The 14,412-nt window shown below is 43.1% G+C and overlaps 1 protein-coding gene across 5 annotated transcripts in view; it reads left to right on the forward strand.

Moving 5' to 3' along the window:
• ABLIM1 (actin binding LIM protein 1) overlaps positions 1–14,412 on the forward strand; it is a 227,775-nt gene that overhangs the window by 177,490 nt on the left and 35,873 nt on the right. For 2 of the 5 annotated variants that reach the window (XM_007469610.1, XM_007469611.1), the window contains exons 7-9: positions 338–425; positions 4,039–4,097; positions 7,256–7,339. In XM_007469610.1, coding sequence (XP_007469672.1) covers positions 338–425; positions 4,039–4,097; positions 7,256–7,339 — 231 coding nt within the window. Of the gene's footprint in view, positions 1–337; positions 426–4,038; positions 4,098–7,255; positions 7,340–14,412 lie in introns of those variants that run through there. The other 3 variants (XM_007469612.1, XM_007469609.1, XM_007469613.1) reach the window with 2 other exon arrangements.

Here is a 14,412-nt window from a genome sequence, read left to right on the forward strand (position 1 = left end):
TGGGCTTGTTTGGGAGATGGAGTGGACTCATCTCAGGCACATGCTGTATAACTGGCAACCGTCCAGGAGAGCCCAAGCTGAGAGACAGCTGGATGCCAGAAACCCCAAGAGGCAAGGCAGCCTCGCATAGCAGGCACAAGTAGCTGGTCTTTGAACCAGCTGATCCAGTGGGATCAGCTCCAGCTTCTAGGGCTGTTGGTATAGGAAGTTTGGTCAATTGGACAATTATTTTTCCTGCCTTAGCTTCTCTTTTCCTCCAAATTCCCACATCCAGAAAAGAGGCTGGGAGCAGCGACCAAGTAATAGACTAAAATATTTCCTACCTCTCCTCTTGCAGGCAGGTGACAAACATTACCACCCTAGCTGTGCACGATGCAGCAGATGCAACCAGATGTTCACAGAAGGAGAGGAAATGTATCTTCAAGGTAAGGTGGACTCAAGAATCCAGTAAGTTCTCCCCACCTGGGGAAAGAAAACCTTGCTATGTTTGTTTTCAGAGAGGGAGGCATTTTTTTAGCTGCAGGGCTAAGTGGATCCAGAATGAATGTAGCCAAATGTTACCTCATCAGTTAGTATTAATCAGCCAAGCAATTGACATCCTGGCAGTGAGCCCCTGAGACTGTTAACAGAGGAGTGTGTTGCTTCTGGATGAATGAATTGGACTTGATGTTTGCTGCTATGGAGGTTAGGCAAGAGTGAGAATCAGTGCCCCCTCCTCCCACCCAGCCCCCAGGAATATGCTTGGGAAACAAAAGATCAAAAGAGGGAAAGCATTTCTAGAGATGTCACACATTGGATGGCTACACTGTCTTTTCTCACTTCACTGTCCTGGGGGAAGGATTCTGGGGGGCCTCCCAGGCCGCTCTTATCCGGGCTTTCAGGAAGAAGAAAATCTCATGTTCGGCGAATTGCATCTCACATCTCCTTCATCCCATTAAGAAGGCATAGCTGTCATAGTGTAAGGGGGACAGAGAGCGAGAGAACACACCCAGAGTCCCTGACAGAGAAACTGAGAAGTTTCTGGTGTCCAGGAAGGGCTCATTACCAAAGGGCCATTCAATTATATATTTTTTAATGAAAATAATTTTGAGAAAATTTCCCAGTGCACAGCTATGATTAGCTTTTGTCTCCTCTAAAATTCTGAAGCTTCTCAGAGCTTTAGGGGAGGATTCTCCTCCCGTCGAACGGCACCATCCGTGCAAGCATTTTACTATTTTTAGCGGGAAAAAGAGTCATTAAATAGACAAGGGCTTATCAGTAAAATTAGCAAGAACCGCGAGAGCTGTTGCTTATTCAGTTTCGCTAATTACTGGGTCTCATCGGCCTTTACATGTCATTTCTTCATCTCTCTCTGCATGTAGCACTATGTGTAGTTTGAATGAATGGTTTGCTTTGGTCTCAATGTTTGTTTTTATGCAACTAAGAAAAGTCTCTGGAAACGATTCTTGAGTATTAGAGCAAAGCTTTGGCTACTCTCCCCTTAAAAACGCTAGCTGTATGAGAAATTGACAACCCAAACATCCTTTTAGCTTTAGAAGGATCTCTCTGAAAAATTTTGATTAAAGATCTCACTGGGGCTTCCCTGGTGGCGCAGTGGTTGAGAGTCCGCCTGCCGATGCAGGGGATGCGGGTTCATGCCCTGGTTCGGGAGGATCCCACATGCCGTGGAGTGGCTGGGCCCGTGAGCCATGGCCGCTGGGCCTGCACAACCAGAGCCTGTGTTCCGCAGTGGGAGAGGCCACAGCAGTGAGAGGCCCGCATACCGCAAAAAAAAAAAAAACTACAGTGAGGTATCACCTCACACCAGTTAGAATGGGCATCATCAGAAAATCTACAAGTGAGAAGCACCAAATCCGTGGTCTCACGTGTGCTTTATATGACGCATTTCCCCTGAGGACAGGCTGTGAATCCATGAGAGCAATAGGCAGGTGTCAGTTTACATTTTCAGCATGGAGCAGATTTATTCTTCAGTTGGTCTCCAGGCTCTGTTTTAGATCTGAGTGTGTCAGTTACAGCACTCAAAGTCAAAGCCCCAAGAGTGCATGTCGCCCCTGTGTCTGCTCAGAACCGCGACTCAGGGTTCTGTCTGGGTGCAGCTCTGCACGTTCACATGGTTCTGGAAGCTGAATAGAGAGGGTGCTTTCAGGCTGTACATGAGTGCAGCACATTCATACTACAAATAAACAACTCAGTTTGGGATCCATTCAGAATCTGGGATTGTTGTAAATCTCTCCTGGAGTTGGGCTTCTGTGTTCTTTGCCTGCCCTCTTGGCATGTTCTTGAAGAATGAGCAGTTTCATCCTCCCAGCGTCAGATGTTCTCTCTGGCTCACATTCCCTATGTGTCTGACCTCTGGAGAACAGTGTGACACCATGTGCAGGACGCCCACTCAGTAGAACCTACACGGCACACGTGGCTCCTGGACTTGGCCCCGACCCCCAGCCCTTGGCTCTCCATATTAAGACGATTTCCTGTGCTTTGTAGCCAGCCTCAGAGTAAACGCTAGTGCTGAATGGACTATGTGTCTGCCTGGTTTTGGTTTGTTTTATTTATTTATTTATTTTTTTGGCCCTGGGTTAAGCAAGATAGAAATTACTGCTAAATAGGGATTAAAGTATTATTCTGATATAAAATGCATTTGCCCGGTCATTAATTTAATAGTATTTTAGTTCAGTGGTGTAAAATAATTCGAGAGTTATTCTAATTTGATACTTTTCAAGTACACACACAGATTGTTGCTTGAAGAAAGGTTTCAACAATGAAATGTAGAAAGTCTAATATTCATACTGAGATTCTTATTAAGTTTGTATCGTTTACTTACTGCTTTCCACTTAGTAACTTTTTCAAATTTTTTTAACTTTTTATTTTATGTTGGAGTGTAGTTGATGAACAATGTTGTGTTAGTTTCAGGTGTAGAACAAAGGGATTCAGTTATACATATACATGTATCTATTCTTTTTCAAATTCTTTTCCCATTTAGGTTGTTACAGAGTACTGAGCAGAGTTCCCTGTGCTATACAGTAGGTCCTTGTTGGCTGTCCATTTTAAATCTAGCAGTGTTGGACACGTCAACCCCAAACTCCCAAACAGTCCTTCCCCCACCTCCCTTCCCCCTCATGACCGTAAGTTGGTTCTCTAAGTCTGTGAGTCTTCAACTTAGTAACTTTACTCACTTAGGTCTTTTTAAGTCCCTCTTCAAGTTCTTCTGCCCATTCCCACATTTGAACATACCCTTGTATGAACATATAAGACTTACATATAGGCCTTAGCCGTAAATTACATAGATTGTCTATCTAGGCGTAAAAAAATCATATAGGCAGACATTTGATTCTTATAAGAAAAGAGCTTTTGATTGGATATAAGTGTTTTGCTTAGTTCTTTGGTACTGGTACCATCTAAGAAAGTGCTTTACACTCCTGTAAAGTGAGGCATTAACCCAGGAACAGAAGATGGCACTGAATTAGTGCCTTCATTAGTTTAAAAGTGAAGACTTTTTTTGCAGTTAATTAAAAGGTTAAAAGTTAAAGGAAAACTTGTGGATTTGTAATGTAACTTTCAGTCTTTCTGCTAGTTAGATTGGTCTCCTGTGTCTGTTGCGTCAACAAAAAATTCAGTGAGTTTTGCTTCTGGTTATAGGCGATCTGGTTTGACTTTATTGCCCTCGTCTAAGTTGCTTGGTTGTTTTGATGTTATATAAGCATGGCTTATGGCTTATATTCCTGAAATTAAATGCAGCTGTTGCTAAGCACACAGACATTACTTTTAAAGGATAATGATACAGTTTAAAAACAAAAACAAAAACCACCACCCAGTCAAGAACAGTCTCTTTCATCAAGACACTCTTGTGCCCAATTAGTGGTCTCTGTGGTCTGGGATTATGACTGTTATAGAACGAGTTCAGACCAGATGTGGAAAACTCCCCTGGAGCTTGAACTGTCATGATTCACTTGGGCACAGGGCCACTCTCAGAAGTTCTGTCTAATAGGACTCTGGCTGCTTTCCATTTCCTTTATTCTTAGCCATGCATTGTCTTTCCAGGTTCTACCGTTTGGCATCCCGACTGTAAGCAATCCACCAAGACCGAGGAAAAACTGCGGGTAAGGAAGGCAATAGTGCCATGATGCCAGGTGTACTTGCTGGGCACTGTGTTTGTAGTCACTAATTTTGGGGACTGGAGTTTGGGTGAAAGTACTTTTTTATAACTTTTTTTTTTCTCTATAGCAGACTAAGTGGAAAGGCCATTTGGCCAAAAAAGGAGGTTCCCTCCTACCTTAAATCAATGGTGGTTTCTGTTCCAAATGCTTGTGTTGGACAAAATAAGCCTTGCCTCATAAGTCAGGTTCTTAGGAAAGCATTCAAGGGAAAAGTCAAACCTTACAGATGTGAAAAAATGTTTCATCAAGTTCTAGGTCCAACATCTGGTGACCTCATCACCGGGCTTTTTTTGTACTTTGTCCATAATATCACTCCAGCCCAAACTCTGAGGCCATTGCTCAGCTCTTTCTACGTTTGATTGGCCTCTCAAATCCAAATTCACCGAGTGGCCTCCATCTCCAAAAGCTGATGATTTGTCAGATAAAACCTTTGGGGAAAATCATGATGAGCCCGGACGTGTCAGTGTAAACAGGTATTCTTGATTGTTTTTGTAACTTAGACCTTAGGTAGCATCAAAATGTTTTTGTAACTCCCTAGAACATGGACCACTCGGGCAGGAGGATAGATTCTCTTTATCTCTCACTTCTTTTATCTTTCTTTCCTTTTTTTTTAACCTCTCACTTCTAAAGCCTTCCCCTGGTCTTACTCAATTCTCAGATCACCTCCAGGTGACAATATTTCATCTGTTTAAAAAGCAAAGAGCTGTACACAGTTGCAAGGCCATGATCATAATCTCTATCTTCCTCAGATGCCCCCAGTTTTTCACTTGGGCTGTGAAGTATTTTTCAGAGCAGTAATCAGACTGGACCCCAGTCTACACTCCCCCAGTTTAGCTACCTTACTGGTACCCTTGGAAAAACTGGAGGTTGACTAGGCCACCTGGTGCCTCAGGACAAAGAATGGTCTGAATTTGTTTTGAAAGCCAGACTCTAGAAGACTCTAGAATGTGGTATCATTTCTTCTTGATCTGCCATTAGCAGACATAAGGAACAATGTATGTAATCCCCAGCAGCTGCATAACTGCTGCATCGATGTGGCCCAATCGCTAATGTGTCACTTGTGAAGGGGTGACTTGGCTTCAGAGAAATGATTATCAGTGAGACCCATTTTTTTTGGGCCTGCCACCCTGGGAATGACAGCTCTTATTTTCATTTTCCAGTATCTTTCCTTTATTCCTGGCAAAGCCCAGGTCTGCCCAGGAGCTTTATTTCCTTTGCTTTTTTTTCTGCTTCAGCTGGCATCTGTAAGATCAGATGGAGATATTTTTCCATTTGCATAACTTGTCCCTTGCCTTTGACCCTGAATAAAAGCAGTTGTCTTAGAATTCAGTTAATGTAATCAGACTTTAAGTGTAGGGGGAAAAATCACTTTTTCTCAAAATAATTGAATAAAGGCCAGACAAACTGGAGAGGAATTTGCCCACCAATATCAGGATGATTTGGTCCCTGTTTCAACATAGAGTTTCAGCTTGAGCATGTGTACCTAACCCTCCCATCTATCAATCAGTCAGGCGCACAATGGAGCAGTCACCAGACTCTGGGATTTTTGAGGACCCATGGATGCTTTGAAAGCAGGTTATCATTATAAAATACTAGAACATTAAAGATGGTACTTACTGTCACTTTTATCATAAGAATTTAAAATTCACGGCATAGCTTGTGGATGCTGCCCAAAAACCAGCCAAGTAGCTAGTGGTCGGCACTGTCTTTACAGTGTTGCCTCAGTTTCTTGAATAATCATTTTCACTTCATCCCTGGTGAAGTGTTTTGGGAGATGAAGAGAGGAATACTAACGTGGCCAGACTGAATGGAATGTGTCTTTTCTCTATAAGGATTGCTTGAATTTGCAGATTGTGTTACTAAAATGATTGTTTTTTTAAATCAACACTTTTTTTTTTTTTTTTTTTGTGGTACGCGGGCCTACTCACTGTTGTGGCCCCTCCCGCTGCGGAGTGCAGGCTCCGGACGCGCAGGCTCAGCGGCCATGGCTCACGGGCCCAGCCCCTCCGCGGCACGCGGGATCTTCCCGGTCCGGGGCACGAACCCACGTCCCCTGCATCAGCAGGCGGACTCTCAACCACTGCGCCACCAGGGAAGCCCTAAAATTCAACACTCTTGATCGCATCTTGATGGAACTCTGTGGATAAGATTATGAAAGCAGCTAGTGAGACACTTCCACTCATTCTGGCCAAGAGGACCAGTTGGTTTTTTTTTCCCTTTAGTGAAACTTTCTAGAGAATTCCAAAGCTCTTCTCCTAAAGCCAACATTTACCACTTGGGAGGTCAGCCCAGCCCTCAGCTCACTCACCCAGAAAGAAGGAGGATGATACACCTCCGAGGAAAGAGGTTCTGATGTGGCCCAAGTGGGGTACTGGATGACGCTGGTGGGATTTAAAAGAGGCTAGATTTTTAAAGAAGGACTAAATCTTGTGCTCTCTTAAGGGTGTGTCTCCAGATGACAGTCTTGAGCCAGGATTTCCAGGCCTTTTACTGGGTGTCACATCAGTGCAGTTACTATAGCAAAATGAAAATGTTTTTAAGAATCTTTTGGCAGCCCCACCGAGTAATCCACATTCTTGGTACTTAAAGAATTTGTGGGGCTTTTGTAATAACAGGTTCTTAAGAACATCTCTCAGTGGCTTCATTGGCTTCTCACTCTTCATATATCAGAATATTTAAGCCAGAATAAATGGAAAGGAACGATGGTGGGTTGGAACATAGGTAAACACACTGTAACTTGAAGAGCAGTTAGGGAATTCCCTGGAGATCCAGTTGTTAGGACTCCGCGCTTTCACTGCCAAGCGTGTAGGTTCAATCCCTAGTCGGAGAACTGGATCCTGCAAGCTGCAGGGCGCAGCCGAAAAAAAAAGAAACAAAGAAAAAAAAGACCAGTTACTATGCTTTTAAACATGGACCCCAAAAACACACACACACACACACACACACACACGCACACACACACGCACACACACACAACTAAAGTGATGTCACTTGTCATTTATCAGATTAGTTTTCCTGAAGGTTTTTTTCTGGTATTGATAGTGTTTCTGAATTGAGGCTATTTCATTGTTCATTCTTCCCTTTTTCATGTTTCATGGCAGCCACGAAACATCCGTCGTTCTCCAACTGATTTCTTTTATCCCAAAAGTCTGATTCGACGCACAGGATGGTCCCCGTCTCTGCAGGTTGGCGCTGTGTCTGGGCTGAGGCTGGGAGCCACTGTCCTGGGCCCCAGGCTTCTGTCGCTTTTCCTCCCCTTGCTGCTTTCCCCACATAACTTCCGGGCTCCTGCAGAGGCAGATGCTTTTTCTCACCCCACGGAGTGCATCTCACATTCTGATTCCAGCTGTTTTCTTCTCTGGACAATGTTTTCATTTAGAGCAGTGACTAAAGCATTGTCTTCAGTACAGCGAGCACATTGGAAGCTACCCTTTTGGTCCTATGCTCAGACATTTGTTCGCTGATCAAATATTTGCTAAGTACCCAGGTATAGTAAGGAAGAAAAGACAGGTAAATAATTATAAAATGATAGAGAAATGTATCACAGGATACGGATCATAAAGATCAGGGAAGTTCAGATGAGGGAAGGGGGTCAAGGGTTACTTCCTAGGAGAAGTGTTCTTTGAGTTGAGTTATGGAGGCTGAATGGGATTTGAACATGTGGAGATGATGAGAAAGGGGTGGGCTTGGTGAAGAGAACGGCAGGAGCGGGGAGCTGGGGAAATGCAGTGCTTCGGGAGGGAGAGGTTTGGCTTCAGGAAGGAGTAGCAAAGTGGGAAAGGAAACAAATAAGACCAGGCACCAGCTCTGCAAGAGGCTGGGGGGTTGACGTACACTTTCATTGGCTCTCCCCAAGAATCCCCATGAAGTGGCTATCCTGATTCCCATTTTACAGATGGAGAGACTGAGACCCATCGTAGTTAACTAACTTGCCCAGAGTTATGCCAGCGGTACGTGGAAGAGCTGGGGTTGGAACCCAGGTCTGTCCGAGCCTATAACTCATGTTCTTTCCACTGTCCTACAAAGGGAGAGTGAGAGAGAAACCTGGGAAGGCAAAAAGAGGACAACAGGAAATACTGGCGAAGTTTGATAGTGTAGAAGGAGGAGATGGTGTTTCAAGGCAGCACCACCTGCCCAGAGCATCCTACAGGAACAGGGGAGGTACTCAGCCTGCTCTCCAGATGAGCAGCAAATCAGGGGAGTATGTTCCCTGCACACACTTGACCTTCTTTCGGGGTCTCTTAGAATCAGTTGAAACCTTGGCCTGTTAAATTACGAGTGATTTTCCACAGTCCTATCTTTGTCCAGACGAAACCCATTTGACAACTCAGGGTTGCAACACAGCTCTTTAGTCCAGGCTTTGTGCCTGTGCCTGTTTTCTGTGCCTGCCAGAACTGTACTACAGCCCAGGAGAGATTTGGTTTGGATCTACTTTTATTAAAACTTCACCTTCTTTCTTTAAATTGAAAAGTAGTTAGAAGTACAGCGTTTCAGAGTAGAAAGAAGCGTTTTAGATATCAACCTGCTAAGTTTCTTCATCTATAGAATGAAGTCAGCCCAAGGCTACGCAGGTCATAAACAGCAAAGGCTCCAGGCCTCGAGTGCATTGTGTTGGCCCGTGATGCTGGGTTACATCCAACATGCATATGTCATATAATCTTCATCTATCTTAAAGCTTTAGCTCCAGTGGCAGGGTTTCACATACAGCAAACTTATAGTGTCATGAATCCAGAGGAAGAGCCAAAGATGGTCCCCACTGCAAGTGAGTGCTCAGAATTAGTACCTACTTGGCAAGAAGTTGCTTTTTCAACAGCTTTGGGGGTTTTCCCTGAAGGTATACTTTATAACTCAAATAGTGGTTTATGTTGGTAGCCTAAGGCTATCGCCAAGTGATTCATTTTCATAACTTGAAGAAAAATACCATCAACTGTGATAATTTTTGGTCTTCTCCAGACCGTTAAGTCTAAGAGACATGGAGCATCTTGAGAAGTGGTGGGGGGAGAGAGAGAGGCTGGGCCGGGGGTCTGTCTTGAAAAAGCCTTCTCTCTTCCTATCCTGTTGTTTAAAAGGGACATCTGATTCCCGTTATTCAGCCTTAAATATCAGTGAGGTCAACTGTAGCCCCATCACAGAAAGGTATAAACAGCTTGGGACCTGGCAGAGAGAACAGGCTCTCTGACAAGGTCTTGCTTCACCCATTGGCCATTGAGGAACAGCTCACGAGAACATTCGAGAAGCCTGAAAACGCCAAAGCAGTTCTTAAGCCATCCAGATATTTTGATCTTTTAAATATTGTGGCCTACACAGCAGCTCATTTCACCAGATAATATCAAGGAACTTTAGTTGTTAGGTGAACTGTACACCTTGCAGGGACATTCAGCATTCCATGCCCCTGAAATAAGCCTTGTTTTATTGTGGAGGAAAGTCATTTTATTATTTATATTCTGAAATCTCCCCTTCTTTCCTCTTCCTGAATTATAGGTAAAGAAAATGGTGAAAATAGAATTACCTAAGAAAAATATATTCTGGTTTTGCTTACTTGGAAGAGTTTTATAGGAATAGCAGATTTTGTCTATAGGTAAAAGTTGGTACTGAGCATTTATAATTCCTGTTGTAATGCATTATACACAAAGCACAAGATATTCCCAGGACCAAGTCTGTAATATTCTGGAATGGATCACTTGCTTACATTCTAAAAAGAGGCTTCTGTGTTGTGCCTTTGGAGGCTGAAGTATGAATGGCTGCCATCCAAAATGGGCATGAGTGTTTTTCTTCTGAAACTAACATTCACTATATTATAACGTATGCACTTGCAAACCTGTAATATACCCAACAAATACCATGTGTATATTTCTACAAAGGAACTAATTAGAGGCTTTAAGTATGTCTAGAACAAGGAAATAATGCTGTTATTTTTTTATTAATGTTGCTACCATACATACCACTTTGTTCCCAGCTTTCACTCTGTTTGAAAATTTTATTCTTTTTGGTGTGTCTTTACAATTCATCAGAATGTATGGGTGTTAAGATTTATCCTGCAAAGACAGTGGGGACTCTTGGCCATAGTAAAGGCTGATGGCCATTGTGCACCTGGCTCTAGAGAAGGAGATGTGTGCCCGTGAGTCCCTCCTGCTTCCTCACAAACACAAATTTCTTTTTCCAAAAGGAGTTCCTGGGAATTCCCTGGTGGTCCAGTGGTTAGGACTCTGTGCTTTTACTGCCTAGGGTGTGGGTTCAGTCCCTGGTCGGGGAACTAAGGTCCCACAAGCCATGCAGCACAGCCAAAAATAAAACAACAAACAAACAAAAACAGAAAAAGAACCAAAAGGAGTTCCTTTTGTGACTTAGCAGTGAACATTCATTATATGCGGATTTTTAAAAGTATTCCTTCTTCTGCAGCTGTTATCACCACCTTGTCTGGTGAACTTCAGCAAAAACCCAAGGCAGGTACTGTCAGCCTTAGCAGCACTTCGTATAAGGTGTCAATCACCTTATATCAGTAGTTGTCCCGTAGGTGTTCGTATGATCTCTCCGATCTGGGTGCCAGTTGCCTGTAGCCCTCTCCCTTCTTAGAGCATGGCTTTGGATGAATGCAGATTAGATTAACGTAGTTGTTGCACCCCTGCTTCTGCTGAATGGGGGGAGGGCAGGGGCAGCAGAGGGCTCTCCAGCTCTCCCCTTCTAAGAAGGGACCAAGTGTGCATGGTGGCCCGTGATTGGAAATAATCGGAAAATGTCACTTCTCTGGTTAATCTCCCGGCAAAGCTCTGGTAAGTGTTTTTTAATGGTGAACATTTGAAGGAGGTTGAGAGCTGGGGTGGAAGCATCAAAAGGTCTCTTCAGTGTAATTTTCATTCTGTGACTGTGCCTCCTGCAGGGTAGAACAGGTGGACAAAGTGAAGGCGTAAAAGGAAAATATCAAGTGAAAGGTAGTTAGAGGGTTTTTTTTAAAGTTTCATACAGAAAACAAAAGGACTTGCATTTTCAAGCACCTGCTATCAGTGATCAAATGCCATTTTTTTTCTCTTTACTGTTGAAATGAACTACTAGTCAGGTGAGACCTCTCTTTTTTTTCCTTTGAGGAAAATAAAAAGCCTTTTGAAATCAAAAGTAAGTTTGTGAAGGTGTACTGAAGAAATAAATGTAGATTTAGATCCCTTCCTCATGAGCAATTGAGTGCGGACAGCCGCATACAGCTACAAGGTTCTTTCTGAAGGATCCTTGCCTCTTGTTACCAAAATAAGGATTAAATGATTTGCCTGATCTTGTTGGCAAAATACATTGAAAGATCACAGCCAGTCTATAGTCCTTCCTATATCTACCTTGCTTTTTCTACCCTTCCCTCTACCTTTTTATTTTCCTCCAAAGACGGCATCAAAAGAAAGAACTGTGCTTTCAAGTTCTTTTTTTCTGTTAAGGCATGAAGGAAAAAGTGATTAAAGGCGAGTAAGTAAATTGCATCTGCTTTAACAGCTTAACCACAGATCCTTGTTGCTTTTTCTCTGTAGAACAGAAGTGGGCGTACCTTTGGGGATACAAATTTGAAATTATCTTCATTTGTAATATTGGCAAGGGGGTATCCATCATAGCTCTCATAGGGAATTCCAGAAACAAAGGCCGTTGGCCCATTTGGGTTCTTGATTTAATTTGATGAATCACTGTTGTTAACTTGGATATCTGAATAGGTTAAAATAGTAATTTAGGTTAAATAATTGCACATAAGGATAATGTGGAAATATGGATCATCTGTAACTTTGCTACAGTTCAAAGAGGTGATACTAGAATTAAGTTAATGATAAAGAAGAAACTGTCAGTGGGATTTGAAAGAGGGAAAACATGTCAGTTGTTGCTTTCGAGGTTAAGATGAGTTTTAATTTGCCTGTGGATACGAGCAGCTGTGTTGGAAGACAGCTCTGTCCTTTTGAAGATGAAGGCCATCAGAGACCTTCAGCAAGTTATGTATTAATTAGAGGGAAAATACAGCTAGAAGAAGAAAAGGGGTGCATTATTGATAAACAAGACGTTCATTTAAAATTCAGCATGTTTCTCTTCTTTCTTATTCTAAAATACTTCTGTCAAATTACACTGGCATTTAGGTCTTAACATTTGGATTTCTTTTGTCATATGATGTAATATTAGGATTTGGCTTTTTTTAATTAACACTTTAAAACACATAAAAAAATAAAATTCAACATGCTTACGGGTCTAGATGTTTAGAATTGAAAGGTAAAATTCTAAATATTTAAGATTCAAACTCCCAAATTAATAGTCCAGTTTTTTGAAGTAATTTTATGATCTTCATAAGGGAGAGAGCTCTAACCTCTGCTGGTTGAACAAGTACACTTTGGGGGCCATTAGGGAGTGTGGCAAAATGCGGGCATCCCTGTGTACCATTTAAGCTTGGAGCACAGTTCAAGAGGCAGCGAACCAGGAGCTATACTGGCAGGTCAGACAGGCCTTTGCCATCTGTCATGGAAGGGCATTAGTAACTAGAGCCAAGATGTAAGCAGGAAGTCACCATCTTGGAAGGATATAGATTCACTCCATGGAGTTCTCAAGAAGGGGAAGGACATTTGTCAGCTCCAGGTGGGGCTGCTGCCCCGCCATGTGCTGAGATGGTTAACATACGTGAGTTCCAGGGTATGGGAAGGCCTCCACGGGTGGTAGGAATGTCTGGTCTGTGGAGCTCACATCTGAAAGGACTGTCCTATCATGAGGAGCAAAACAGAGGCAGTGCTGCCCTTCACTATTTGAGATGAACTGGCTGAGAACTCCAGTCTAATGTCAAGTGTCTGGAAAATGCTGGGTCTTTGCCATGTGCTGGGCAAGGTGCTTGAAGCTTTATAAGTCGTGTCTCATTTATCCCTAGGAACTAGGGGTTGTAAGTACCCTTTCCTCCATTCTATAAGTAGAGAAGTCGAAGCTCAAGGAAGTTCAAAGAAAAAAAAAAATGAGAGAAAGGAAAGAGACACTCATGTAATGTCACACAACTAGGAGAGCCAGTGTGTGAGCCAAGGTGTTTGACTCCAAAACCAGCCTTTTAACCCCACTAGATTATACTCTACAGAAGTGTGTTTTATCCCATTATTTCATTTTAAACAGGAAAATAAAGACCATTGTAAGAAAACAGGCAAGCAAGAATAACCCACAAGCAAGATGCCTACGGAAGTAAAGTTTACAGTAAGGTTAGGAGGTCAGAAGGAAGCAAAAGCAAACAGTGGCAAGTGCAGTGAAAGAAAGAGCAGATTCTGAACCTCCGAGAGACACTGTAAGCGTTTCTCCAATACTCTAAGTAGGCTGAAGATGCACGGGGCAGAGTGAGCTCTCTAACGAGAGCCAGAGCAGTAGTGGATTTGGTGAACGTCGGCTTGACTTCGCAAACTGACTATGAAAATACTGACTATGAAACTCTAAAATCTTTATTTTGGAATCAGAGAATCCAGGACAGTTGTACGCAAATTGGAGGTGATTCTGATCTGAACACCTCTGAAAAATCAGATGGGACTTGACAAGAATTCAGATTGTCGGATAACTTAAAACCTTTAGCCCTACAATATTAACAGGGTAAAATGCTTCAGAGAAAGCCTGTGCCACTCACAGAGTGCTCTATCCAGTAAAGAAGGAAAGGAGAGAGACTGAGCTGGGACAGGTTGGTTCAGCCAAGAGACCTTTTCCTTCCACGAAGTTCTCCATCCCTGGAATGGAGCACCCAAGGGCCCCTTTCTGACCTGTGCTCACGTTCCTCCCCAGCTACGTTCCTATCAGCTTGCACAGTACACCAGAGAGCAAAACACTTCAGAGCCATCCCCAGGTGCATCATTACAGGAAAGACGGAAAGGATCCCTGGCCCACATTTGACAAAAATTAGGATGAGTAACATGGGAGAGGCCCCAAAGCTCTGTATGCACTTTAGCTATTCACGCAGTGTCCTCACTGCTTTTAATGAAAACAGACCTTGTTGTTGTCATAGCAACGCCAGCAACGGAAGATGTTGGACTGTCCTAGGGTGCACCCTCTCCCACCCCACCCTAACACCGAGCTATTGCAGGCTTCTTAGAAGCTTGTAAGTGGCAGCAAAAACATTTTCAGTTAGCAGGCACTCTTTTCTGCTAGTTCATCTCAATATTTTTCTTTTACTTTCACCTCATTCGTCCCAAAGCCATGTTGATGAGAAATAAACGGCCACACACGCCTTACAACATGGGCAGAAAATTTAGCGCAGGGATTAAGAGCTTGGGCTCTGCCTCTAAAGTGTCTG

The sequence above is a fragment of the Lipotes vexillifer genome, unplaced genomic scaffold (assembly GCF_000442215.2).
Source record: "Lipotes vexillifer unplaced genomic scaffold, Lipotes_vexillifer_v1.1 scaffold240, whole genome shotgun sequence".
Taxonomy (NCBI): Eukaryota; Metazoa; Chordata; class Mammalia; order Artiodactyla; family Lipotidae; genus Lipotes; species Lipotes vexillifer.